Source organism: Carassius auratus, chromosome 47 (assembly GCF_003368295.1).
Source record: "Carassius auratus strain Wakin chromosome 47, ASM336829v1, whole genome shotgun sequence".
NCBI lineage: Eukaryota > Metazoa > Chordata > Actinopteri > Cypriniformes > Cyprinidae > Carassius > Carassius auratus.
Genome location: NC_039289.1, coordinates 5,880,116 through 5,906,672, shown reverse-complemented (window position 1 = coordinate 5,906,672; position 26,557 = coordinate 5,880,116). Strand labels below are relative to the sequence as shown.

Genomic DNA, 26,557 nt, shown 5'->3' with positions numbered 1-26,557 from the left:
ATTTTCAGCATCATTACATCAGTACTCTTCAGTGTCACGTGATCCTTCAGAAATGCTTTTCACTGCAACTGTACTTTTCACACTATTTTTATTCATTTTTTCATTGCTGGCTTATTTTAGGGAAAGTTTAGTGAATAAGAGACCTTCAAGAGACCAACATCCCTGGTCCACCACAGTATCAAATTTTTGCCAGATACATGGCTCACAGAAGGTTGCTGTTGTATTAGGTTTAAAGAAGCCCTTAAAACCCTGTTTATCTATATTATCTAATTATCTAATATTATTATTATGGTTGTTATTAATCGTGAATAAATCTAAAGTTTTTGAGACTATTATTTTTTGTTATTGAATTTGTCATGAAGATGTGACCATTTCTTCCTTTTATGCAGGCTTACTAAATAATCTTGATATAAAAAGGGGGGGGGGGGGGTGCCCTTTTTCAGTTTCAGCACATGCCCCTCAAAAGGTCTGTGCACGGCCCTGTTTACTATGGTAACGTTAATGTTTAGGGTGCATGTCTTTTTCATCGCTTATAAATATTTCTGCCTTAGTGATTATAATCCACATCGGATCAAGTTATTTCAAACACTTGCTGCTAACTAAGAGTGAGTTTTGAGCTCAACTTATTTTAAAAAGTCTTTAATACTGGTGTTAACGCTGTTATCTTTCTGAAATGATCCGCAGTGCAGACTCTAACATTACTCTAAAATTACTTTAGTTGTAAACTACTAAAGCTTTTTTTTTTTACATCGTGTGAATGTTGTTGATTATAATGAAAGAACTTGAGTTTAATCTTGAGGACGTTTTATAAATTCTTTAGAGTTTCAAAGATTTAATTGTGCTGGTTTAATTTTATTTGTTTCTTGTTTTAGGCAAATTATGCCTAAATAATGGGAACGAAATTATACAGTGCTTCACATTTAAACATGCAACAATTTATTAATCTTAATTTCTCAATTTCTGAATAATATAACGCATAATTAATATAATATAAATAATATAAAAAAATATATAAATAACCTTTTAAATGTGTCCAATCTAAAATATGGTTTAATACCATGTAGCTTAGAAAATATAAGCACAGACTCTTTCTCTTTCTCGGTCTAAGAAATGCACATAACTTCATAAAATACCAAACTTTCATCTGTGAATATTAAATATTAAATATATTAAATATTTAAACTATAGTGTTTTTCTTTCATTTTCCTTGACTGAAGCCATCAAATGTAACACATCAGCGAGGCAAAACTGACGTCTATTTGCGAAAATGTGCTTTGATGCGCTTGTTTTATAACTTGTGGTTAAAGCGCCACTCAGCGGTCAAAGGCTGCAAATGCACTTTACACCGCCGCCGCGGCTGTAAGAGTGGCGTTAAAAGCGGCGTTTTGGATGTCTAGTTAGTGTATGCATCGTTTCCCTCTGTCGTTACCATGTGTCAACATGGAAGATGACACGGTGTACATTTTAGGACATCCTCAGACCTCAGTCATTAAATGAAAAGGCATCATGCCTCAGACTGAAAAGCTTCAGGTCTCAGGAAAAACGACGTCAGGTGTCAGGGCTGCATCTGAAAACTGAAAAATGCTGCCTTTGGAGGAAGCATTCCAAGGTAGGAAGACATCAAGGCACGTCCGAAATTAACATCAGCTTCATTTCCTGTCTCCTGAGATGACTTCATGTGGTCAGTTTTTGAAGGCTCATAGATGTATCCTTCGCTGCCTTTGATATCCCACAATCCTGTGTGTTCCATTCTGTGACCGTTAAGCCAAAAAATAAAGATGGCTTCTGAAAGTTGCGGTTGGTGGTCAGTTTGTGTCTAAATGAATGTTTCTGAACAATGTTTTCCACTTTTTATGTCATTTCAAACAAGAAGTTAATATTGCAGTAATTAAATATCCACTTAGTTATTGTCAGGATAGTACACGGAGACAGAGGTAAGTGAATTCAACACAGTCTTTATTTAGATCAGGGTTTGTGAGAGGTAAGTAAGTGTAATCTTAGTGTGGGTTCTGTGAGGTTCATGTCCGTGGAAGCCAGGTGAATTCGCTTCTGTGAAAGCTAGGTGAGTTCGTTACGTGTCGTGCCACACAATACGTGAATATCAATACTTGTCTCTTCTCTTTTCAGTAGGAGCTCAATGGTCGAAGAATCACATGGGCACTCAGGAGATATCGAGGTACGTAGGAGAGTTCAGATCACGGATAGTGCCAAGAGCGTTCTGGAGACAGGAGAAAAAAGACATGCAGGTTAAATTCTCAAATGTAAGTATACGTTACTGCTGGTGTTTTCGTGAAGACGAGGTGAGTTGGAGACAAGATCGTGAGGTCAATTCCTGTTGGAGACTTGACCCGGAACTGAGGTATTGAGAATGCTTTTATACAGTGTTTTGATGAGATCGTTAATCTGGAACAGGTATGGGTGCTTAACCGGGCAGGATCCTTAGAGTTATAACCAAAGCTCTCTATATTTTGCTGTAGATCATTAAACCATTACTCCGCCTCAGAAGAATGTTCGAAATCCGTTTCATGAGGTGCCTTCGGGCAAAAACACTGCCTGCAAAGTCATTACCTGATTAGACAGCAAGGCAGCAAGTTTTCGGATGCAGCCCAGGTCTCATACAATAGGCATCAGACAAAATGGACTCAGGTGGATTATCGCGTTGCCCCACCCCATGTGACGTCACACGCACGCCGTTCAGAGGAAGTGGTATATAGTGGTTGATTGATGGCAAAAGGAGGTAAGCAGTGTCTGATATATTATATTTTAACAGTTTTATTCAAATGTTACACAAATTAAGTTTAATAGGGAAGAGAAAATGCATTTCGATAGTCATGTATGTATGAAACGACGCATAGTAATGACGAATAGCATAGACATGGAACAGTGACATATATGAAATTGTATTTTGGGTGGGCCATTAAAAAAGTGAGTGGGCCCAGAGCCGGATTATCCATAAGGGCACTTGGGCCAGTGCCCAGGGTCACCAACCATTCACAACAACTAGGGGGGCATCCACTGATCTATAATATAGAACTGGATTGCTCATGACGTCATTAAAGTGAAGCCGCCGCGCCGCCATATTGGTAATCCCTAGTGTGCGACAAAGTTCCATTGAATTAATAGGAATTTGTATGATTTTAATGAGAAAACATCACCTAACAAGTCAGTGTTTATACATATGAAGTATCACTGTACATTATTACAATGCTAACACCCTAGGCATGCAAACGGTTATTTTTTAAATGTCGGGAATTTCCCCTACTTATTAAAAAGCTACGTTAATTACAGTAGCGAGCATCATGAACATGATAAACATCAGACGGACACAACCTCAACACATATAACAAACTACAAAGTGTTCGTTCTGAAATCTGAATTTATTCAGAGAAATAACTGACTATATACAGTACGGATTTAAGAAATAAATACAAAGCTTTATTTCCCAGATAGTAATTTTTTTTTTCATTATAGAGAAATATTAACAACATAATTGTATAATTCATTGTAATATATTAAAATCCATTTCTGATACTAATACGTTCGTTTAATAATTCCTGAATAACTTTGTTCATAAAGAAATAAGCCATTTTTTGTCATTTTTTGATCAGTTACCTGTGTCGTCAGTGCGCAGCAGACACACCTACCAACACGATTTAAATATATTGCTTATCCTGTCCCAAAAGACCATAAACACTGCAGATAACATCTGAAGTAAACATTACTTTATTACACATAACATAAAAACGAGTCCCGTTTGACTGATCAGCTTCTAATCGAGTTATTTTAGGACAGGGGTTTGAATGTAACTCAATGGTGCTCTCTGCTGGTTGGGATTAGTAAGATGGCGGATCGAACACTTCCGGTGGCTTCACTACCTGTTGGCAGTTTAGAACGCGATGAGCGATCAGGCGGCAAGGAACTCGACCGGAAGTTGAAGTCGGGTGGGGGCAGAACTTCACTTGCGTTAGCATTCCCTTTGACTCCCATTCATTTTGGCGTCACTTTGACAGCGAATAACTTTATATTTGAGGCGTTTAAAGACTCCGTTTGTCCATTATTTATTTCTAAAGATACACGACAATGTATAAAGGGCTCCATTACCTTCTATGTTACATTATGGCCCCGTATAAACAGTTTTTGTAAAAAGTAGGCGAACGATTGCGTCATAACCACTCGACTCTCTGTCGCATTACCGTACAGACATGTGGAGAAGCTCGCAGGCAATTAACTTAATATGGTGTACTGGCGTTACATTTTAAAATACTATACAAAATAATTAATCAGAATACTTACTCCTGCTCACTCACGCCAAAGAACTCCCCGCTCAAGCTCGCCGTCTCTGCAAGATTAATGATGGCAGTTTGCACTCACAGCCACTTAGAAGATTTACATCTGTCAGACAGGTTGCTGACGTCGTCAAGCTTCATTTGAGTCTGCGCGTCAGAAACGGAAGTGCTAAAAAACGCTAAAAATGGGCTTCACTTGTCTCAATTGAGTTCCAATGGGGTCGCTGTGTCCATTTCCTTTACTGTCTATGTGAGCGATCCAGTTATATATATAGATCAGTGGGGGCATTACATGACACAAGCTTTAAAAGTATTTTTCGTAAATTGTTTTATTATTAACTTGAGTTTCTTAAAAGACCATACATAACCATTATGAACACTAACTTAACAACAACAACAATAACAACAACAACAACAATAATAATAATAATAATAATAATAATAATAATAATAATAATAAATAATAAATAAATAAAGATTACATGACCACTACCAGTCCCCCCCTTCCTTCCCCAATCTGTCAGAGTTGAGGTGGCTTTTGAGATATGGTGCCCAGGGGCACCACACTGTCTTAATACTATAGTTTTTCCTAGATATATCTCTCATGTCTCTCCATTGAGTATTCACTGAGGTGTTCATTTTAATGACGTGTTTTTAAATGAAGATCAGCGCAGACAAAGGCTTCAGACAGCACACCTTGTTTGTTATCTTTAGTGCACAAAGTTTTGTTGTTATTATGTCTGTATACAAAAAAAGTATACCCTTTACAGATTCGATTGATGTATTGCTCTTATCTGTACGATCAAAACTGAAAGTGTAATTTAAATTCTTTACGGGTTTATCAGGAGAAAATTACTCATAACACGTACATGTGTTAATCGACTCGAATCTGAAGAACTGGGCTGGGTGGACTCGACAGATGAAGGCAGTGGCGTGTCTTCATCCTCAACTCTTTTATTTTTATTTTTATAAAACATTATAGAAACGGGTTTAGCCCATACAGTCTATGGTTTAGCCATTATTATGGCTATGTTATTACACTGGCTAAAGGCCGCCAGAGCCCGCAGCTCAGAGTCTTCCTGTTCCAAATTAAACACACACACCAGTCAACAATAAATCAGGTTTATATTAATATATTTTCTTAAATTAGAATAACAAAAATGAACTACAAATAAATTTTAATTAAACTTACATGGGCGGGGCAGTGAGTAATGTGGGCGGGCCAGTGCCACCTTGGCCCATTACTGGCTATGTGCCTGACATGGAAGATGACACATAGTAACGACAGAGGGGGACGACGCATAGTAACGACAGAATGAGAAAAACACATAGTCATGACACATGCAGCATTGACAAGCAAGACGACACAGTCAAACGACAATGACAGATGACAGGAGAAAGTTGAGACGACAAATAGCATAGACAGACAGCATGTCGACATAATTTTGGCACAAATGGAACCTCATATTATTAGACATGTTTTCACTGAGTGTCGGTTCATTTTTGTATGCGTTATGAATGACATCCGTCATTATCAACAACGGAAAACGGCTTCATATCTGGTGCCATGAAAACACCTAGTGCCTATGTAATTGTTTGAGCACCATCAGAGTTAGCTTGTAGCTTCATTCTGAAGGCAGTGGGAAAAGTTTCCTGTTTTTGAGGCTTCTTACCTGTGCCATATCAATGTTGGGGTGATGTCTCCGGAGATGCGCTTGCATATAAGATGTGTTTCCTGTCATATGAGAAACAGTTACGACAGATTGTGTGTGCTTTGTCTACGACACAATTTCCATTCCTGTACTCCACTGGAAAACCAACATTTTTCCACACAAGAGAATTAAATGTGTCCGTGGGATCTGCAATCTCAGGAGCAGCCATCCTGCGTATGCAGTAGTAACCATAGACAGGAAAAGAAATGGACACAGCGACCCCATTGGATTCAACCGAGACAAGAGAAATCAATTAACTTCCTGAGGGTCGGGCATACTGCACTGCGCAGACTCAAACTGAGCTTGATGACGTAGATGTCACGTTAGCAACCTGTCTGACTATTGTAAGTCTTCTAATAGCTGTGCCAAGAGAAATCGGAATCACCCAGAGAATCTTGCGATGAGGCGGGCGTGAACAGGAGTAAATTTTTGTAAGTATTTTGATTAAGTATCTTCCTTGACTTCATGCCTCCACATCCCCCCGATAGCCTCATAGACAGTAAAAGATTGCCTGCGAGCTTCTCCTCCTGTCCATATGGTCATTTCTCTACTCTGCGACAGAGAGTCACAAGTTATGACGCAATCGTTAGCCTATTTTTTACAAAAAAACTGCTTCTACAGGGCCAAAACGTAAGATACAAGGTATTTTAGCCTTAATACATTTTTGTGTTTCTTTAGAAATAATTAATGGACAAATGGAGTCTTTAAACGCTTCAGATGTAAAGTTATTCACTGTCAAAGTGACGCCAAAATGAATGTGAGTCAATGGAATGCTAACAGCAGGTGGGGGTCCGCTAGCCAATGGCGGCGCCCAGGGTTGCTTTAATAAAATATGAAACCCAGCCCCCCTGGTAGTAACCGAGTGGGATGCTCAATCCCAAGTCACGAGACATGACATGCACTTGGAAAACAGTAACTTTGGAATATAATATTTAGAACAGCATTTAAAAAGGTCTTGTTAGTCGTTACCAATACAATTTATTCAAATGTATGGAAATAAAATTGATTAAATTAATAGTTTAGTTAGTAAGACATAAGTGACATTAACTTCAACAATGGGCAACAGGAGGCGTGAGAGTACCGCGGTACGCCACGAGAGTTCCACGATTCGTTTTGTGGGTAGTGTATCTTTCGGTTCGGTTTGTAATATCGTTACACCCCTAATATATATATATATATATATATATATATATATATATATGTGTGTGTGTGTGTGTGTGTGTGTGTGTGTGTGTGTATACATATACATATATATATGTATATATATATATATATATATATATGTATATGTATACACACACACACACACACACACACACATTCACCTAAAGGATTATTAGGAACACCCTGTTTGACCCCCTTTCACCTTCAGAACTGCCTTAATTCTACATGGCATTGATTCAACAAGGTGCTGAAAACATTCTTTAGAAATGTTGACCCATATTGATAGGTTAGCATCTTGCAGTTAATGGAGATTTGTGGTATGCACATCCAGGGCACGAAGCTCCCGTTCCACCACATCCCAAAAATGCTCTACTGGGTTGAGATCTGGTGACTGTGGGGGCCATTTTAGTACAGTGAACTCATTGTCATGTTCAAGGAACCAATTTTAAATGATTCGAGCTTTGTGACATGGTGCATTATCCTGCTGGAAGTAGCCATCAGAGGATGGGTACATGGTGGTCATAAAGGGATGGACGTGTTCAGAAACAATGCTCAGGTAGGCCGTGGCATTTAAACGATGCCCAATTGGCTCTAAGGGGCCTAAAGTGTGCCAAGAAACCCCCCCCCCCACACACACACACCATAACACCACCCCTACCAGCCTGCACACTGGTAACAAGGCATGATGGATCCATGTTCTCATTCTGTTTCCGCCAAATTCTGACTCTACCACCTGAATGTCTCAACAGAAATCCAGACTCATCAGACCAGTCACGGTGCGTACTGGATTACGGATCCTTGGACAAAAGAACAAAAGGTGAGACTGATACTGAGAATCATGCAAACATGGGCAAAGAAAAAACAATCTACTCACGACCACAGACAGAAAAGCAGAGACATATAAGGGAGTGGGGGAACGAGCGACAGATGGGTAAGAATCAGCTTGTGATCTGCACAACCCTGCCACGATCAGCGCTGATTGCCCAGACCACGAGCTACTGAACAGACAGGACAACACAGACCGCAGGGGAAGCTGAGACGGCCCCCTGCACCGTGACAAGACCAGGCAACATTTTTCCAGTCTTCAACTGTCCAATTTTTGTGAGCTCGTGTAAGTTGTAGCCTCTTTTTCCTATTTGTAGTGGAGATGAGTAGTAACCGGTGGGGTCTTCTGCTGTTGTAGCCCATCTGCCTCAAGGTTGTGCGTATTGTGGCTTCACAAATGCTTTGCTGCATACATCTGTTGTAACAAGTGGTTATTTCAGTCAAAGTTGCTCTTTGTGGCGAGGTGGGCGTGGGAAGCCAAAAATACTGCAGCGGGAGAAAGAATGTGGGGACGAGCGGTAATAAGGAGGTCAAATGATTAATGATTAACACCTGTTTGTAATTCCAGTGATTGGGGAGAGAGGATTTATAAGCGCCGAACAGACCGGCGAGGGGGAACTGGATCTTTGAGAGAGCAGAGCTGAGCAGTGTGTGTTTGTGCGGATATAGATGTTCAAAGGCAGAGAGCCGAGCCGCAGTTTACTTTTGTTTATCCTGTTTTATTTTGATTTAATAAAGAGCATTTTTCGCCACCCCTGTCTTCCTTGTCCATTATCTAACGAACTGTTTTACACTCTTCTATCAGCTTGAATCAGTCGGCACATTCTCCTCTGACCTCTAGCATCAACAAGGCATTTTCGCCCACAGGACTGCCGCATACTGGATGTTTTTCCCTTTTCACACCATTCTTTGTTAACCCTAGAAATGGTTGTGTGATACTCAGATTGTGTTTGTGAAATACTCAGACTGGCCCGTCTGGCACGAACCACTATGTCACCCTCAAAATTGCTTAAATCACCTTTCTTTCCCATTCTGACATTCAGTTTGGAGTTCAGGAGATTGTCTTGACCAGGACAACACCCATAAATGGATTGAAGCAACTGCAAAATGTGATTGGTTGATTAGATAATTGCATTAATGATAAATTGAACAGGTGTTCCTAATAATCCTTTAGGTGAGTGTGTATATATATATATATATATATATATATATATATATATATATATATACACACACACACATATAGCATCACAGCTTTTGAACCCAAAATTAATTGTTTACCCTACTTAAATAGTGAGGTGTGTGAAACAAGAAAACCCAGGATTTCATTTCCACAGGGTTTAGAATTGCCCAGAGTGAACATTTTTAAATAAATAAATGAGTGAGTAAATAAATAAATATGAAAAGAGTAGTTCATCTCCTGACTTAATAATGTCTCCTTGAGAGATGCAAAAATCTGAAATCTGAAGTCAAATGATGAAAAAATTTATAAATGAATATAATTTTTACATGTTTGATGCTCATAAAAAGCCAGTTTTGATGTACTTCACGTTTTCTCATCCCCTTCTATTTTATCTGTGAGTTTTAAGGTGCAAAACACATTTTCACCATTCGTTTTCATGCTCATGATACATGCTTAATTCTTGTTGGTCAAAACCTCTGTGGCTTAAATTTAAGACGAGGATTGTCAAGAACAAGGCTTGCTCATGACACAAGATTTTTTTAGCAGCTCAATGTCTCCACCCACCTTCAGACTATATGTATACAGTGTTTTGTTGTGAGAGCTCACTGATTGTCTTCATGATGACCATCATCTCTCTGCTCCTGCTGGCCTCTCTGCTGCCACACCTGACCTTCACTGGTGAGACTGACCAAAGTACTGAATTGATTAATCTGCTAAAAATTAGAACTAAACAGCACTCTCTTGTTCCCAGCTGATGTGAATGTGGGTATAGTAAATGGCAGGGAAGCAAAACCCCACTCCAGACCTTACATGGTTTCCATTCAATTGAATGGGCGACACATCTGTGGTGGATCCCTCATTTCTGATCAGTGGGTCTTGACTGCTGCACATTGTTGGAAAGGGTACTAGTTTTGATTACTGTTAACTGAAACATTAAGTTAAAATCAGTTCTCACAGACAAAATTACTGCAGTGCAGCATACAAGGTCTCATATGTAATAAATGAGCATCATGACTTCATGAATACATTTTTCAAATAGATTCTTTCAACAGAAATGTGATTTTGACGGTTGTTGTTGGTGCTCATGACTTAAGCAACAGTATGAGTTTGAACCACAGCAGTGTAAAGAACTACATCCCACATCCAGACTACAAACCTAAAAATGACATCATGCTTTTGATGGTAACCAGCTGTGCTCATATTACTTGTTCAGACAATATCTGGTCAGGAAACAAATTTTAAATAACATTCAGTATGACTTTTAGAATGTTGAAATGAAAAAAAAAAAAAAAAAAAAACTATATATATATATATATATATATATATATATATATATATATATATATATATATATATATATATATATATATTTATTTTTATTTTTTATTTTTTTTAAATACTAGGGATTTACTTTCTAACTTATGGAAAATAACAAGTGCCTCTTTCATAAATGGGAAATTACTTGTTGTTGTTGTTGTTATATATAACCAAAAACCAAAAATGCATGACATAAACTTTAAGAGGCAAATTAAAACATTTTAATTCACCTTGGCTTAATTCTGTTCTAACCACAAGAACAGCAGTAAAATCAGCCTTAAAAAAGATTATGTTTATTATTAATGGTTGTGGTTTTGATTTACAGCTATATAAAAAAGTCAGACTAAACAACAATGTTGGACTGATATCATTGCCAAAGAACAGCAAAGATGTCAATGTGGATACTCCCTGTAGTGTTGCGGGCTGGGGAAGACTGTCGATTAATGGCTCACCGAGCAATCATCTAATGGAGGCAAACGTGACTATACTGAATCACAAAAAGTGTAAACGTAAATGGGGATCCAGCTACTCGGCCTTGAAGATGATCTGTGTATATGGTGGTGGTGGATCCTGCAAAGTATGTACAAAAACAAAATGATTCACAGACTTTATGATAATGTATGAACTGATTTTACTAGTGATGTGCTGATCTGATGAATTAAATAAAAGTGCTTTTTAGCTAAATTTTTTTTAAATAAAATAAAGTCAGACAGATCAAAATAAAATTAAATAAGACAAAATAAGCCCAGAAAACCCTGCAGGATTTAATAAATAAAATAAATAAATAATAAACATAAAGAAGAAGAAGTCTAATTAGTTGACCTTAAAAATTATTTCCTTTAAAAGTAGTTTTACTTTTACTTTTTAGTTTAGTTTTAATATATTCAGTTTAAGTTAAATATACTGGATATCTGTCTATTAAAATGCTCAACTTTAAGTTGTCAGGTGACTAATGTAAGGTTTTCAGAAACTTCTCAGTTGTATCAAACATGCGAACCACCTTAAACAGACCAAGTAAGTGTTTCTCCAGTTGAGTAAGTGTTACAATTATCAAGTTCACATGCATGTGCTGACATAACCAGAGAGACCACCACCGAATCAACAACTGCAAATATAACTGCTTTGTAAATAAAGTAGTGAGTAGTCTTAATGTTTCTAGACCAATCTTCAACCAAACCACAGGCTCTGCTCTCCATCACAATGCTAACACCCTCAAGATGTGCCGATAACAGAGACCCTTTTAAAACCAAACATAACAACATAAAAAAATTAACAGCTGACTCTCTATATTAACCTTATGCAAAAACATATAAAACAACTCAAAATTCACTCCTAGAGTCTGAAGCAAAGCATTCTGGGAACTAGAACTTGATAGAATTGTATGCAAATCAAAAAGTTTTCAGTAACAAAAGCATAGTACACAAATAGTACAAACTATTATCGTTATTAAAATAGTACTACATTATTATGATTATAATCAATAAATTGTGTGTGTAAAAAGTTTGAGTTAGGACGTAAATACCGAGATCCAGCCAAGTACAAGACGACTCTTCTCAGACATTTCAATACCTGACAAACAGTTTGGTGCTATCCAACATCCATCATGTTCAGTTGATTAAAACAAGCACCGTCCAATGCCAACAGATGTTACACACATATCAGACAAAACAAAACAAACGTGTCTGTTACTCTGATTCACACTTCAAGTGTGAATCAGCCTTAAGAGATCTAACCACATAGACACGGTGATTCAGTTCTTCTAACCTCTTGATCTCTCACATCTAATTTGACAAGAAACAATAGGAATAGATTACATTATACATGGGGGAGAATCGTCTACTCTCATTAAGACCATGAGTATAAGGCCTATCTTTTCCACTTCAGTGCAAAATGAAAGCCACATCAAGGTGTGATAAAGGAAGTATGATCTCTATTGGGTAGCTAAACCAGCCCATTTTTCATTAAATACCACCATCAACACTGAGATCTTCAGTGCCCTTACCAAAAAGTAGTATACTTCAAGTTTATTTTATTAAGTATACTTAAGTAAAATTCAAGTATGTTTTAAGTATACTTTATGTAGCAAGTATACACTCTGATAGCAGACGTACATCTTGGAGATGTCTATTTGACGTGTGCATTTACATCTGCAAGACATATTTTTTAGAGTGTTTGCTCATCTGCAATACGTCTATAAGACGTTTCCTTTTAGATGTCAAATAGAAGTCTATTAGATGTCTTTAAGATGTTTATGATTTAGAATGTATGCAAAACTTTTAGACGTTTTAAGACAGCAAATGCTTTCCAGATCAAAAGATCTTTAACAGACATCTTGCAGACGTACGTGTGCTATCTGGGTCAGTGTTCTAGTATACTTGTATGTATACTGTTTCGAAACTCCTTGGGACTAAATTGGCCAATTTAGTTTACCTCTTTGTTTGTAGTTTGTACTGCAATTATAATAAAAGTGAACTTATAGTTATACTAATAGTTTACTAATTAAACACTTTGTACACTAAGTATAGTGTCAGTAAACTATAGTTTAGTAATTTTATATCGCAAGTATACTCATACGTTTTCTTTTAAGTGAACTTTGATTAATACTTTAGTATAGTATTATGTCCCTATTTAGGTTTAAATTTGTATATATTTTGTTATAGGAATATTTGAACATACAAAACATCCAAAGAAAGAACAAGGTTTTTTATACCTAAATATATATATATTTTAACTTTAATGTGGCTAATTTTCATAAAAAAAATAAATTTTGAACAAAAATCTGAAACAAGAATATGAATTAGATTCAGAATGATAATCAAAATGTAGATGGAGTCGATCAACACCCCAAAGCTTGAATATAATTATTGCCTCATCATCGGAAGACTTTTTATTTCATAATGTTACAGTTTTGATACTGTTTCATGTAGGACAGTCATGTTATTCTGCGTTCCAGGCAGGGTTTTGAGCTTGTAAGTCACGGCTTCAAACAATGATAAACGACTTTTTAACATTCCAGGCAAATCACGCCAAACTTCATGAGCACAAGGAATTGTAGCTAGATTATTAATTTTATTGCAACGTTATATTGTCCTAAAATAATTTTTTCAACATTTACGACTTGAATAAACACTGCATCCATAACCAATATTATCGGTAGGGGCTGCCATAGTTGTTTCGCGGGTGATGTGATGTCAGAACTCAGAACTGGGAGTACATCGATCTAGTATGAGTTCACGAGTGGGAAGTCACAGGTTTTACTGCCGTTCCAGTGCACTTTCAAGGGTATAAGGTTGGAAAAACACTGTTACGGGTATCTTTTTCTTCTTCACTTGTGTTATTTTTGGAAATTCTGTATAGAAGATGTGTACTAGCGCCCTCTACCATATAACAATACAAACACAGATTCTAGGAGCACAAATATGGCTAAAATATATTTAGACTTTTTTTTTTTTTTTTTTTTTTTTAAGTTTAAGTATACTTAAATGTCTGTAATAATAAAACCTTCATATTCATCTGGTAGAAGGAGGCGGGAATCGGCGGACAATCAAATTAAATTTTAATAATTCAAAATAAACACAAAACAGCGCATCAGCCCCTCACGGACGAATGATGCGCACAAATAAAAACCAAAACATAAAATAAAGCCCAGGCCTGGTCCTCTCTCGTCCTTCACTGTCGTCGCTCCAGTTTTATATCCTTCCATCTCCTCCGTGGGACTCGAGACCGGTGGGTCGAACAGGTGTCGCTCATCTCCAATCACTCCACCGGCCTCGCTCCTCGTTCCCACGGCCCTCTGCCCCGCCCCACTCGTCACAATGTCATTTTAAGTATATTTCTGAGGAGTACATAAGCCCATTCTGAAAAGTACATCAAAAGTAAACTAAAAGTATACTTTTCTATTTTAAGTTTAAAATAAGTATACTAGTAGCACACTGGAATAAACCTTTTTTTTTCCTAAGGGTACTCCAGAGAAACCTTCCAAGAACAGCATCATGATCATCTCCGTGCTTTTGCAAGTCACCCTGCAACAAAATCTGACTGTTCCAGGTAGACAGATAATGGGAATGAACTAACTTCTATTGCATTATGTATTTTACATTTATTATTTTTATTCTTACATTTATCTATTCTTTTTATTTTGTATATATATATTTTTTTTTTTTTTTGAGAAGGGGGGTTGTTATGCAGCGCATTATAAAGATTTCACTGTGAGTCAAAGAGAGACCCATAATGCTGCAAAAGGGTCTTCACTTTGTAAATTACACATGCTATAATAGCACGCAAACAAATGGGTCCACGACTCCAAGCCAGAGTTAACAAGCTAAAGTTGAACTTTGAGCATGAGCTAAAGCTTGTGGCTTTGCAACAGATGCATCATTGCAAAGAATGTAAATGCATTAACATGGTTTCAAAAGCATATTGTTTTAAGTCAAGCCTAAAATGCTTAAGTACAGTCTTCATTTTCCAGTAAAACATGAATGTATATTTTCTTCCTCATCTTGACAGAGGAGAGAAGCTGACAGCTGTGGTTGGAGCTCATGATTACACTCATGGTTCTCGCCAGATGGATGTGAAGTTCTACCACATCCACCCTGGGTATGAGTCTAAAAGTCTGCTAAATGACATCATGCTACTTCAGGTAAATGACTCAGCTAGGTTTTGCAGCAAACTGCAATAAACCAATTGTTTTCTTATCTGTATGCTAAACAAAATTGAGGAACAGAAAAGAATCATGAATGTCTTACTCCCTTGGGCTTTGTTCACATAGCACACAATGCTGATTTAGGTTCACATCTGATAATAAGGACTTACAGGTCAGATCATTTTGCAAGTGATGTAATACTTTAATTCAATCAGTGCTGTCAGTATCTGGTGTACACTGTCTCCAACACTAACAAAGTGATTCAAAACATACTTGAAACCAGATTTGGCTGCTTAGACTGAACACACTGTGGATTTAAATTTGAATTGGATTTCACAACACATATGTGACTTGGATTGATTTAATGACTTGCTGTAGTTACATAAAAAGGTCAATAAGAGAAAGAAAATCAACGGGATCTCCATACCAATGAAAAATAAGGACATCAAGACCAAAGTGAATGCAATTTTGAAGGATGGGGGAAGCAACCACCAAAGGTGCAGCAAGTACTAAGCTTATGGAGGTGGATGTCACCAACATTAATGCAAAATAATGTAAGAAGCACTGGGACAAACACTTCTCCATCTCACGTATGGTGTGTGCAGGTGGCCATGGAGGATTTTGTCTGGTACAAAGCAACAGATCATAAATAGTGTGACAGTTTTATTTCATTCATGGCCTGTAACTTTCATAACTTTTCTCAGGGGGATTCTGGAGGACCCTTGGTGTGCAATAATGACGCAGTCGGTGTTGTTTCATTCACCGAGGTAAACAACTGTGACTTACCCAAACGACCAAATGTCTACACCAAGATTTCCACATTTCACATTTCTAAGTTGAATAAAACATTTTATTTAAACTATGTAGTCTGTTGATCATATGCGTGGTTTCATTATGAATTTATTGAAAAGATTAAGACTGATTTGTCAGATGTGACACTTTTCTGTGGAAAGATGGTTTTGTCCCTTCTCTGCAGCCTTGGTTTCCTGTGGGGGCTGAGCTCATTGCATGTGGTCAGAGACCCTCAGTCTGGTTTGCAGAGACATCTTAAAAAGAATGTATGCATATGCAAGGTTATGAGATTCATCACAGCCTCTCTTCATATGCCATTGGTCAGGCAGCTCTGCCCAAACTCACACCATTGGTTGAACCACTGTTGCTATGCCCAATCGGTCAGGGTTTTCAAAGCAAGTGAGCGATGTTTTAAAAAAACAAAACAAAAGTGTGTGTACCTTCCAGGTAATCCACCTAAACATGTACCATTTATAGATATTAATGGAAAATTCACCCAATAAATGTCATTTACTGACCCTCGTGACTTTATCCTTCTGTGGAAATTGTCTATACAATGGACGATGGGGGCAGTCGTGGCCTAATGTTTAGAGAGCCGGACTTGTAACGCGAAGGTTTCGGGTCACTTGGACTGCACTTTCATTGTATAAAAAAAACAACAACACAGTTTTCAACAATACCCCTTTTTTGTTCCACAGAAGAAATAAAATGATACAAGTTTGGAACTACTTGAGGTTTAGTAAAAGATGACAGTTTTATTCATTTTAGGGTGAATTACCAGGAAACCATATTTTAACATAATAAAGTTCACATTTTACATTTAATGAACAGAAGAAACATCCAGGAAATGTTGTGGTTTTCTCTGAAGGGAGGCCTGCTCTTTTACTTTGAGTAGTATAAATGTCAGTGACACATTTTCAATGTTCCAGTTGCACAATGACACACTTCACTGCGATTCTGCTCGCCACAGCCGTGACCACACTGCTCATCACAGGTAGCTTCTTTCATTAGCAATCCTTAATCTTTACACATCTTTACCATTCTGCCATTAAAGGGGCTATTGTTTGAGTTTATAGTTAATTCTGTCTTGTTTTTCTTTAAAGTTGTGGTTGGAGTTGACATAATTAATGGGGGAAAAAAAGTTTACAAAGAATCCTTGCAATACATGGTCTCAGTGCAGAGCAAATAATAATAATAATAATAATAATAATAATAATAATAATAATAATAATAATAATAATAATAAACACCTTGAATGTGGAAGATTTCTGATATCTCTTCAATATTTTTTTACAGCTGCACACTGCCCAAGGTACTTTATTATTATTTTTTTTTTTTGGAGCCATATTCATCACTGAAATAAATATCTATGCTTTTGTTTCACCAAAGGAAAAAAAAAAATGACTTAGGAGTGAGTAAATAATGATTGATGATTGAACAGTTCAGGAAAAAGCAACACCTGTTTGGTTGTGATTACATTTTCTTAAGAACAAGACCAAACGTGCACATTTAATAACTACGTATTTGCATTTTCAGAGTTCTAGGAAAGCAGTTTTGGATATAAAGATGACGACTGTGGAAATCCCATATCTACATTACAGCGTTGAAAGCAATACACAGTGATTGGTTGCTGGATGGGGTTTGAATAAACAGCGCAATGGTGTCAATTACCTTTTGGCCTTGAATCTATCAAGTGACATCCACAACTGAAAGAAAGCATGGAAGAAAAAAAAACAAAACAAAATAAAGAGCATCACAAAACTTCCACCAAACATCACCTGTGCTGGAGGACATAAACAGAATGGAGGAGTGTGTTTGGTAATAAACGTACATAAACTATAAGAGGTTTTTGAGTCAATCGAGAAAGATAAAGTGTGACAACTAGCTCCAGTCTCATCTTCATATAAACAGAATTTTTTTTTTTTTTTTTTTTTTGATTAGGGACATTCCATTTTTCTACTATTAAACCTCATCTTCTTGCAGGGTGATTCTGGAGGTCTGCTGGTGTGCAATTCAATGGCAGTGGGCATCGTCTCTTTTTGCAGAAATGGGTGTAAATATGTATTCTGCTGTACCGAATATCTTCAATGATATTTCAAAATATGCACATTGGATCAAAACAATTATAAAGAAAAAACAAACTTAAGAGTTTTGTGTTCACAGCACTTGCAAATTAAGCTTAAACATCCAATACTGACCAAATAAAATTGTATTGCTGAAGACTTGTGTCTGTATTTTCTGAGAAATATTACCTCAAAATGTCCATGATTTTGTGTATATTTTGGCTTACAATAATAATGGATTTATACAAGGACATAATAAATCAGGTATGGATAGTATTTAAGATACCTCAGACTGAATTTTGGTTTGAACATTTGAAATTACATTTTCCATCAGTAGGGTACAAAATTTGTATTTCTCTTCCAGCAAAAAGGTCTGTAAAAGGAGGTGTTTAACATTCAGAAAAGGTTGATTGTGAAAACAATTTTCCTAATTGATTTTTGAATGATGCTAAAAATCTGGAAATCTAAATATAATGTAAAAATCACAACAAGGTCACAGGGACATCCTGTTTATAAAAAAAATAAGCCATGACATTGCTGCCAAGGAAATTAAACTGAACCTGAGAGACATCAGTTTTACCAAGATATGCTGGAGGAGATCTTTTATTGAAGGAAAGCAAAACATATTTGGAGAAAAGTAGCAAGTTCTGCATCTTGCGTCATCACTGAATGTCAGGATGTGTCTTGTGGTAGAGAGCTGTATAAATGACTGGTGGTCGTAACAGCAGCGTGTTATGAAGATGAGTGCGGCGTATGGCCTGTTGCTCTCAGTTGCACTGACGAGCTTTTTACTGACTGGTTAGTAAAATCATGCTTAACTAATTATAAAATGATAACTGAATTGATTTCTTGTTATCTCAAACATGCATCTTTATTTGCTTAGGCACATTTGGAGCTGATATCATCAATGGCAAAAAAGCCAAGAAGAACTCCATGCTGTACATGGCATCAGTGCAGATTAATGGAAAACACAAATGTGGAGGATTCCTGATCAACCCGAGCTATGTGCTCACAGCCGCACACTGCGATAAAAGGTAAAGCTAAATATTAACCTTGAATATGTTTGGTGTTCAACTAAATGGTTTACTAATATGCAATTATGTTCATGCTATGAATAAAGTGGTAACATGACTGTGATCCTGGGCACCCACAACATCAGTCCACAAGGAGCAAATCTGAAAAGATATCCAGTGCAAAATAGACATAAGCACCCATCCTACGAAACTCCCAAAACTGGGAATGACATCATGCTTCTGAAGGTACACTGTTCATCCATAAATATAGATATATTATAAAAATATAACAATATTATTATTATAAAATATAAATGTATAATTACATTTGTTTAGAATGTAATAATAATACATGCATTTAGATTTTAATTATAAAATAAGTTATTATATTAAACAAACCATTAATGGTTAACACAAAGACCACAATTTTCATTTGTGAAATTTTAGTTGTCCAAGAAGCTGAAAACCGGCAAAGGTGTGAAAACCATCAAAATACCGAGCAAAGCCAAACCCCTGAAGTCAAAGACCAAGTGCCAAGTTGCAGGATGGGGTCAAACTGAAAAGGAAAATGTGGTGAACGATCTGCTGGTGACAGATGTGTCACCTATCAACTCCTCCACCTGCCAGACAATGTGGAAAAAATTGAAGGTGAATCTTCCCCAAAACATCCTGTGTGCTGGGGGTTACGAGACCAAAAGTGGCGCTTGTCAGGTATGTCTAAAGCAATATTTTGGAGTTCCTATTCTGTACGTCTATATTCTTCTAAACTCAATGAAACGTGTCTGGAATCAATCTCAAATGGATTGTCATTGCAGGGTGATTCGGGTGGACCGTTGGTGTGCAGTGGGACAGCAGTTGGAATTGTTTCTTTCAACATGGGACGCTGTGACTACCCAAATGTTCCCAATGTTTACACTGAAATTTCTAAATTCAGACACTGGATCAATGAGGTGATCAAAGGAGGTGCTTGATGCTATGAAAATGCATTGTTTTGTTGTGCAGTATGTCAAGCTCAGCTTTTAAGATGTCTTGTAAATGCTAGCTTTCAAACCTTTCAATAAAATGAAAAAAAGAGCAGCAAAACACAATAAGCAATGACTCTGCATGTTTTCTTTCTAAAGTGCCACTTCAGAGAGAGCGAAACTAGTTAGGGGGCTGTTCAATTCTCAACCACTGCTAAAGTTCACCACCACATCCTAAGTTACACAAGAAAATATACATAGCACTGGGGAAAGACACTTACATGCTTTAAAAAGAATAAATGTATATTTTAAGCTTAATTTAAAAAGGCCTTGAGACACAAGCAATTTGTTTGGGGGGAGAAATACATTTCTTCAGAAAGAGCATCTGCCATCACATTAGTTACTCTACAATAAAAGTTCTCATCGTGGTTGATGATTTTCTATATCAATCGATCTTTAAGATGTCCACAACCTACTTTTCAAATGAATCATAGAGATTGTGATCTTTTATGTCCTATAATCGTGTCCTGTTTATTTCAGAATATAAATATATATGTGCAGCTTTCAGTTGGCAATACTTTTATTAAGACCACACAATGAAGAATCATAGGTGAATGTGAAAGTAAGGTGTTTATTCTTCCTGTGTGTGAGCTCCGATATGGAACAGCGGAAATGGGACATGCAAACTATATTTTAGGCAGGTAAAAATATCTTAAAATATGTATTTTTGTCATCACAAGTCAGTTATGTCTTTGTGAATGTAAACAGTTGGGAGAAAATAAGAGAGGTGTCAGTATATTAGACAGGCGCATTTGCTTTTAAAGTGACAGTACACAGTTGTCGTCTATATCATTAATGTTAATCAAACAACAAAAAAAAGAGAAAATTTTTTAATGCTCTTGATTGTATATTATACATTTCATTCATACAGTGTCTTTTTTTTTTTTTTTTACTATTTCCTTGCCCTCAGTAACCTTGAGAACTTTTTACTTGTAGCAGTTATGCTAGTGGGGCATACTAATTTTTCCTGCTCAGTAACTTGCAAAACTGTCTGCAAAACCAACAAGAGATGCACAAAACCCAATATGTTTTCAAGCACATACATGTTCTTTAATCAACATGTTCTGTTAAGTGAGGCCGTGAGGCCACTGCAAAACTATCAAAATGAGTGAAGACATGCAAAAAAGTGTTGGGGTATCTTGACATGAAAGCAGCATTTCTCTGTGGTAAAGCTGAAAAGTGTTACTAAGTAATGCTTTCATGTGGTTAGAATCAACTGAAGTGTAATCTAGTATTAACAAGCTTTATACATATAGTAGTGGTTAGCAAACACTTTAACGCAGGACTGTATCACTCAAAATATTTTACATGATTTATTTTACATTAGAAAGAGCTACATGGGATTCTAAACTATACAAAACTCGGGTGCAGTCCTTTTGTGCCTATATTAAAAGGGTGAATTTTGGATGGATCGAGGGGAAGATCAATGACAAAACAGAACATTTCCAGAAAGAGATTTATCAGATAAATATCAATATACATATAGAACACGCTCACTGTATATTGATCTTCAAATTATTTTTGATTTATCTCAATGCTTTACCAGTGTATTTTTCTGTTACCAAATGGAAAGTTTACGAATGTAACCATGGCTCCCTGAGTAGGGAACAAGCCACTGCGTCCTCTTGGGGTTGCTATGGGTAACGCCTCGTCATGACCCATGTCTGAAGTATACAATGAAAAAACACCAACAAGTTGGCAGGCGACAGCTCCTGACATCACTACCAGCACAGCTATAGATAAATAGGTGCCGACAGAACACGTCATTCACTTCTTCATCTGAAGCATGGCAGGAAGCTAGAGGACGAAGTGTCTCATCCTGCCTACATTCATAACCTGAGATGTTCCCTTTCAAGGGAACTTCGAACTGCGTCCTCTAGGGTTCGCTATGGGGAACAGTATACCTACTCCACCATGCTGAGGGGAGTGCAGGCCAGAATCATGGCGAGCACTAAGCACCAACTCAACCATTTCCATGGGAGTTGACCCTGGGACGTTAGACGGCTGTCCATGACATTATCCCTTACGGCCAAAGGTCTAGGCTACATACCCAACTTACCTGTAAGGGTAGAGATCAAGGCTTGGAATCAAGAAAGATTCCTTTAAAAGGAATACGACAAAGAGCCTATAGCATTTTATAATAAGTCTTGCCTGTCACACAGAGGCTACCGTTCTTGCATAAGCTTGCTGAAGAAACGGTCTCAACAAATCCCTAGTAGCAACACCCTGTTTAGGTAGGTATCCAAGGATACATGGGTGGAGTGGCACCCAAGATAAATGGGGCTTTTACCAACTCAAGAAAGGACATGAAGCAACTGCCCAAAGCCTTCACCATATAGGATTTTAGAAAGAACGCAGAGTACTAGCATGAAAACTTCGTGCCGATTTAGAAAGTGCGCAAAGACTTCACGTGCACACTTACCATAACATGAATTTTAGATACTGTTCCAGGGGGGCTCTCATGGCTCATAGAAGGAATGGTGCATCCTAAAAACAATATGTTTGAGAGTTATCAACTCGATCTATGGTAGTAATGCTGGAGTGGCAAGCAGTAAATATCCAGCTGAGGGGAGGGGCAAACACCCAGCTCTCAAATGAGGGGGAGCTACCACATATTCCAAGCCGGAACAGCTAACAATAATTTACATAGTTGAGAGAGCACAACCCAACTCTCACAACAGAGAGGGCTCAACCTGCAACATGTTCCATGTTGGACAGGCCAGCAGTAGGCTACCTAGCTGAGGGAGCACAACCCCAACTCTCAACAAGAGAGGGGGCTCAACCTACAGCCTGATCATGAGAATCAGAAGGTTTAGCATACTGCAAGCTAGCCAAAAACTTAGCACATCAGAGAGGCCTAGTTTACCTGATGCTGCTGGATCCCAGGTGCTCTGGGAAAAACAGAGAGCTCAACTCTCATGTGAGAGGAGAACTCAGAATACAGAAAGGTAAAGGGGAGCGCTGCTAAACTGCCATGAGAACAGCCCATGGACCAATGAATTTGACTCCTCACAAGGGGAGAGAACTCAGGCGCTTAAAAAAAAGTGAAAAGTGAAAGTGACGTGACATACAGCCAAGTATGGTGACCCATACTCAGAATTTTAGAAAGTGTGCTACCATGCACACTTACCACCATGTGGATTTCAGAAAGTACACAGAGCTTAGTGTGTGAACTTATAGCTACCCAAGCATCACAGAGGTGCTGAACCGAACGGGAGAGGTAGCCTGAGACAGCTTTACACAAGAAGATTCTCGGAAATGCAACCTATACTTCCTGCTCAATGCATAAGCACGAAGGAATATCTAGATGATCAGGAGGCCCCTCAGGGCAATGTGGCCAGACATCCAGGAAATTCTTGCAAGAAGGCTCCCATGGAAGCCTATGACCTGACTGCATGTTCCAGGAAGAATGAAGCCAGATTCAGGGCTATCATACCAGCTGTACATAATATCGATGAGTGAGGAAGCACTGCAAGTCAAGCACCTGGTTCTGAATTCACTCGGGAGGAACACTGCAAAGAATCTCACAGGTAAATACATGTTTTTATGTAACAGCAGCAACATCTGCTGACGGCCACCATGTTGCTTTGTCACGGGAACATGCAAGCTGAAGATAATGAGGAAATTGTTGCTCCCTCTGCCAAGTGGATTCCAAACGACTACATAATGGGACACACTGCCCTACTCACTCCAAACTAGTCTCTACTCCAAGGTGATAGGGATGATGACTTCCATTTGGAATATGCCCATGAACCGTATGGTAAACGATATGCATACCATTATACCCCTTGTACATTTGGGTATTTTTTATCTCGAAACATGCCCAAACATGCATAAACGATAACCAATTAAACTTCACATTTGTTGCTAATAACAACCATGGCTATGAAAGGGGTATAATTCAAGACAATTATATGACAAGCATATGGCAGAAAATAAAGACGGATTTCTGCCATACCCAGTAACTCTGACTAAACCTCAGTTTGCAAAAAAGCCAATGTTATGGAATTTTTTTAGTTTTGTTAATTTGGCATTGATTGCATTAATGCATTAAATTAGGTATCATTTAACATACAATGATCAAGGTAGTAAATATAGTCCATAAGGACACTGAGTTCACTGTGTAATCTGTGCACGTAACTGATTTAGGTTGAAAAACAACTTCTAAAGAGGAACCACGTACTAGGAACAATTAGTTCTGAGACAGTATGTACCAGGGAGAGGTGCATGAGATGTACTTGAGTTATGAGGTGATGTGCACTGAGCAACATGACTGGCTCAAAGGTCCTAGTCTGTCCTTCAATGTATCTTTTTACATACTATAAAAATTGGTCTGTGAGTCTGTGCGTTATCTCTTTGCACACAGACTCAGAAGCTGTTTGTAAACCAGATCATTCTCTGCAGAGAATTAAAGCAATACAAATATGAAACTCTGTTTGGTTTTTCATTCTCATTCTCTACAAATGGTTATTGAATTAGAATTTCCATGACACCAACATTCACCAGCATCAAATCAGGGAATTGTAATACAGATGAAATAATCATGACACTCGCTAATCTTATCAGTACAAGTTGTGATTCTCTGGAATCGATGGTGCAACTGTCTGTGCAGTTTAGGGAAAAATTTTGTTTTGTACAAGAAGCTCACTCTACTACAGAAGATATCAAATTTTGGACATCACAATTTCGGTAATTCGGTATGGTTTTCTCATGGGTCTGAACTCTCGGCTGGAATGAATACCTTAAAGGGTTATTTAAAAAAAATAATTAGGCTGCGTTTTACTCACACTTTGAGGCATCCTAGGTGTACTTCCATCTTTCAGATGAATCCAGTCAGAGTTATTTTAAAAATTGTATTTACACATAAACACATTTCATTACACCAAATACACAAAATGATATTTTTAGCAACATCAAATAAACCCTTTAAAATTCCTCTGATATTGGAACGAAATGAAGGCACATAGATCTGCAAGGCGCTGGTATCATGCAGAGAACTCTGCTCATATGTTTGTCAAAGTGTTGCTTTAGATTAAATATTACTCTAAAAATATGTATATTAACAGGTTAGATATAGATTATAAATCAAACCCCTTTCTCTAAAGCCCCTTTCAAATTGTGATTCTGGAAAATACACGAGGTAATGTGTCGCAGCAATTGTTCCCGGGTTGCCAGATTTTGCCCCTTTCACACTGACAGTGATTACCCGCAATATGTGCATGCATTCACACACAACCCGTAAAGGTCCCATAAAGACACATGACATCAGGATGTTACATGTAATGTATGAGTCAAAAAATGCTTAATGCTCGGCACGTTAACCTTCACTTAAACTGGTGAACGAGCTCTGCTTCCATGATCTCTGCTTCATTACTGTTTGCACTTTTTTTTGTCGCAACTAAAACGCCATTAGTTAGCTTTTGTTCATAACAAAGCTCATTCTGGGACTGGAATTGGCAATGTTTCTAGGTCCCTAATCCGGGATCATCCCGAGAATCAATCCTGGGACGTGTTTGCGTTCACACAGAATATTCTGGCAATTTTCCAGGTCCAACGTGCAGTGTGAAAGGGGCTTTGTCTTTCTGTCTGTCTCGCATTTTCGCCATGTTTGTAGTTTTTACAAACACTTTCATGAGTGTTTGTAGTTCTGCAGTCCACTCGTCCATCCATGTGCTGTTTCAAATTTATTTTCGAATTTGAATACGTTTATTCTCAATATTTTATTTTGACAATTTATCACTCTCAGTTTAATGAGTTCTTTAAACTCATCTTTAAACAACTTTTTCCTCATACTTTAATTATTTTATTTCTCAACAATTTATTTAGCCATTTTTTTGAAAATAAAGAGTTTTATATCTTTCATTATAATGACTATTAATATGGTTTTATTTATTAATTTGTATTATTGCTTGGCCCTAATCCTCCTCTGTAGCCTACTCGATAGCCTGGATTCCTATTGAATATGTAATTTTAGGTTTACAGTGTCTAGATCTTCTTTTTGGAATTTTTCCATTAGTTCATGAAATGTCAGAGATTACATATCTTAAAGGTTAGGTACATTTTTTTTTTTTTTTTTTTTTTTTTGCCAAATGCTTGTTTGTTTGTTTGTTTGTTTCCAGTAAATTTCTTAATGTGTGAATATTTGTATATTTATATTACCATTAACTTCAACAACTGAGACATTAACTGTAAATGTTTCACAAACATCTGATAAATAGGAAGTAAAATGTGCATTGACCTGCTTAATTTAGCTAGAACTAAACCAAACCATCTGTGGCCAGAAAATGAGACCACAAGCATTAACAAGATGCTTGGGGGGTGGGTGAACACAAACTTTGTGTAATAAAGTGTGTGTTTGCGTGCTCTGTAGAACAGTCTTTTTTGCTGTCCTAAGTTATTATAACTGTGACATTAATTGTCTTCCTCCTGTAAACCATTAGAGCCTTGATGAATGTGCAATAGTTTGGTTCACTTAACAAGCAATGAAAACACTGATTAAACCCTTTTCAATACAGATATGTGAAGCGTTTTTTTTTAA

General features: G+C 37.4%; 2 protein-coding genes across 2 annotated transcripts; both read left to right on the top strand.

The window, feature by feature from the left end:
- Positions 1 to 9,783: 9,783 nt before the first annotated feature.
- LOC113064546 (granzyme A-like) lies at positions 9,784 to 16,004 on the top strand. The gene is made up of 5 exons (XM_026235401.1): positions 9,784 to 9,848; positions 9,922 to 10,072; positions 10,223 to 10,352; positions 10,813 to 11,064; positions 15,834 to 16,004. The coding sequence occupies exons 1-5, from the start codon at positions 9,788 to 9,790 to the stop codon at positions 16,002 to 16,004; spliced, it is 765 nt and encodes a 254-aa protein (XP_026091186.1). The 5' UTR covers positions 9,784 to 9,787.
- A 2,695-nt stretch (positions 16,005 to 18,699) lies between these two features.
- On the top strand, positions 18,700 to 20,074 carry LOC113064909 (kallikrein-7). The gene is made up of 5 exons (XM_026235919.1): positions 18,700 to 18,782; positions 18,868 to 19,018; positions 19,105 to 19,243; positions 19,445 to 19,708; positions 19,813 to 20,074. The coding sequence occupies exons 1-5, from the start codon at positions 18,719 to 18,721 to the stop codon at positions 19,966 to 19,968; spliced, it is 774 nt and encodes a 257-aa protein (XP_026091704.1). The 5' UTR covers positions 18,700 to 18,718; the 3' UTR covers positions 19,969 to 20,074.
- Positions 20,075 to 26,557: the final 6,483 nt, after the last annotated feature.

Excerpts from the sequence above, each read along its gene's own strand:
- LOC113064546 (XM_026235401.1), top strand. The coding sequence starts at position 9,788 with ATGATGACCATCATCTCTCTGCTCCTGCTGGCCTCTCTGCTGCCACAC. Across the intron at positions 9,849-9,921 it reads GCCACACCTGACCTTCACTG|CTGATGTGAATGTGGGTATA; the intron begins GTGAGACTGACC and ends TCTTGTTCCCAG. Across the intron at positions 10,073-10,222 it reads GCTGCACATTGTTGGAAAGG|AAATGTGATTTTGACGGTTG; the intron begins GTACTAGTTTTG and ends TTCTTTCAACAG.
- LOC113064909 (XM_026235919.1), top strand. The coding sequence starts at position 18,719 with ATGAAGATGAGTGCGGCGTATGGCCTGTTGCTCTCAGTTGCACTGACG. Across the intron at positions 18,783-18,867 it reads GACGAGCTTTTTACTGACTG|GCACATTTGGAGCTGATATC; the intron begins GTTAGTAAAATC and ends TTATTTGCTTAG. Across the intron at positions 19,709-19,812 it reads CCAAAAGTGGCGCTTGTCAG|GGTGATTCGGGTGGACCGTT; the intron begins GTATGTCTAAAG and ends TTGTCATTGCAG.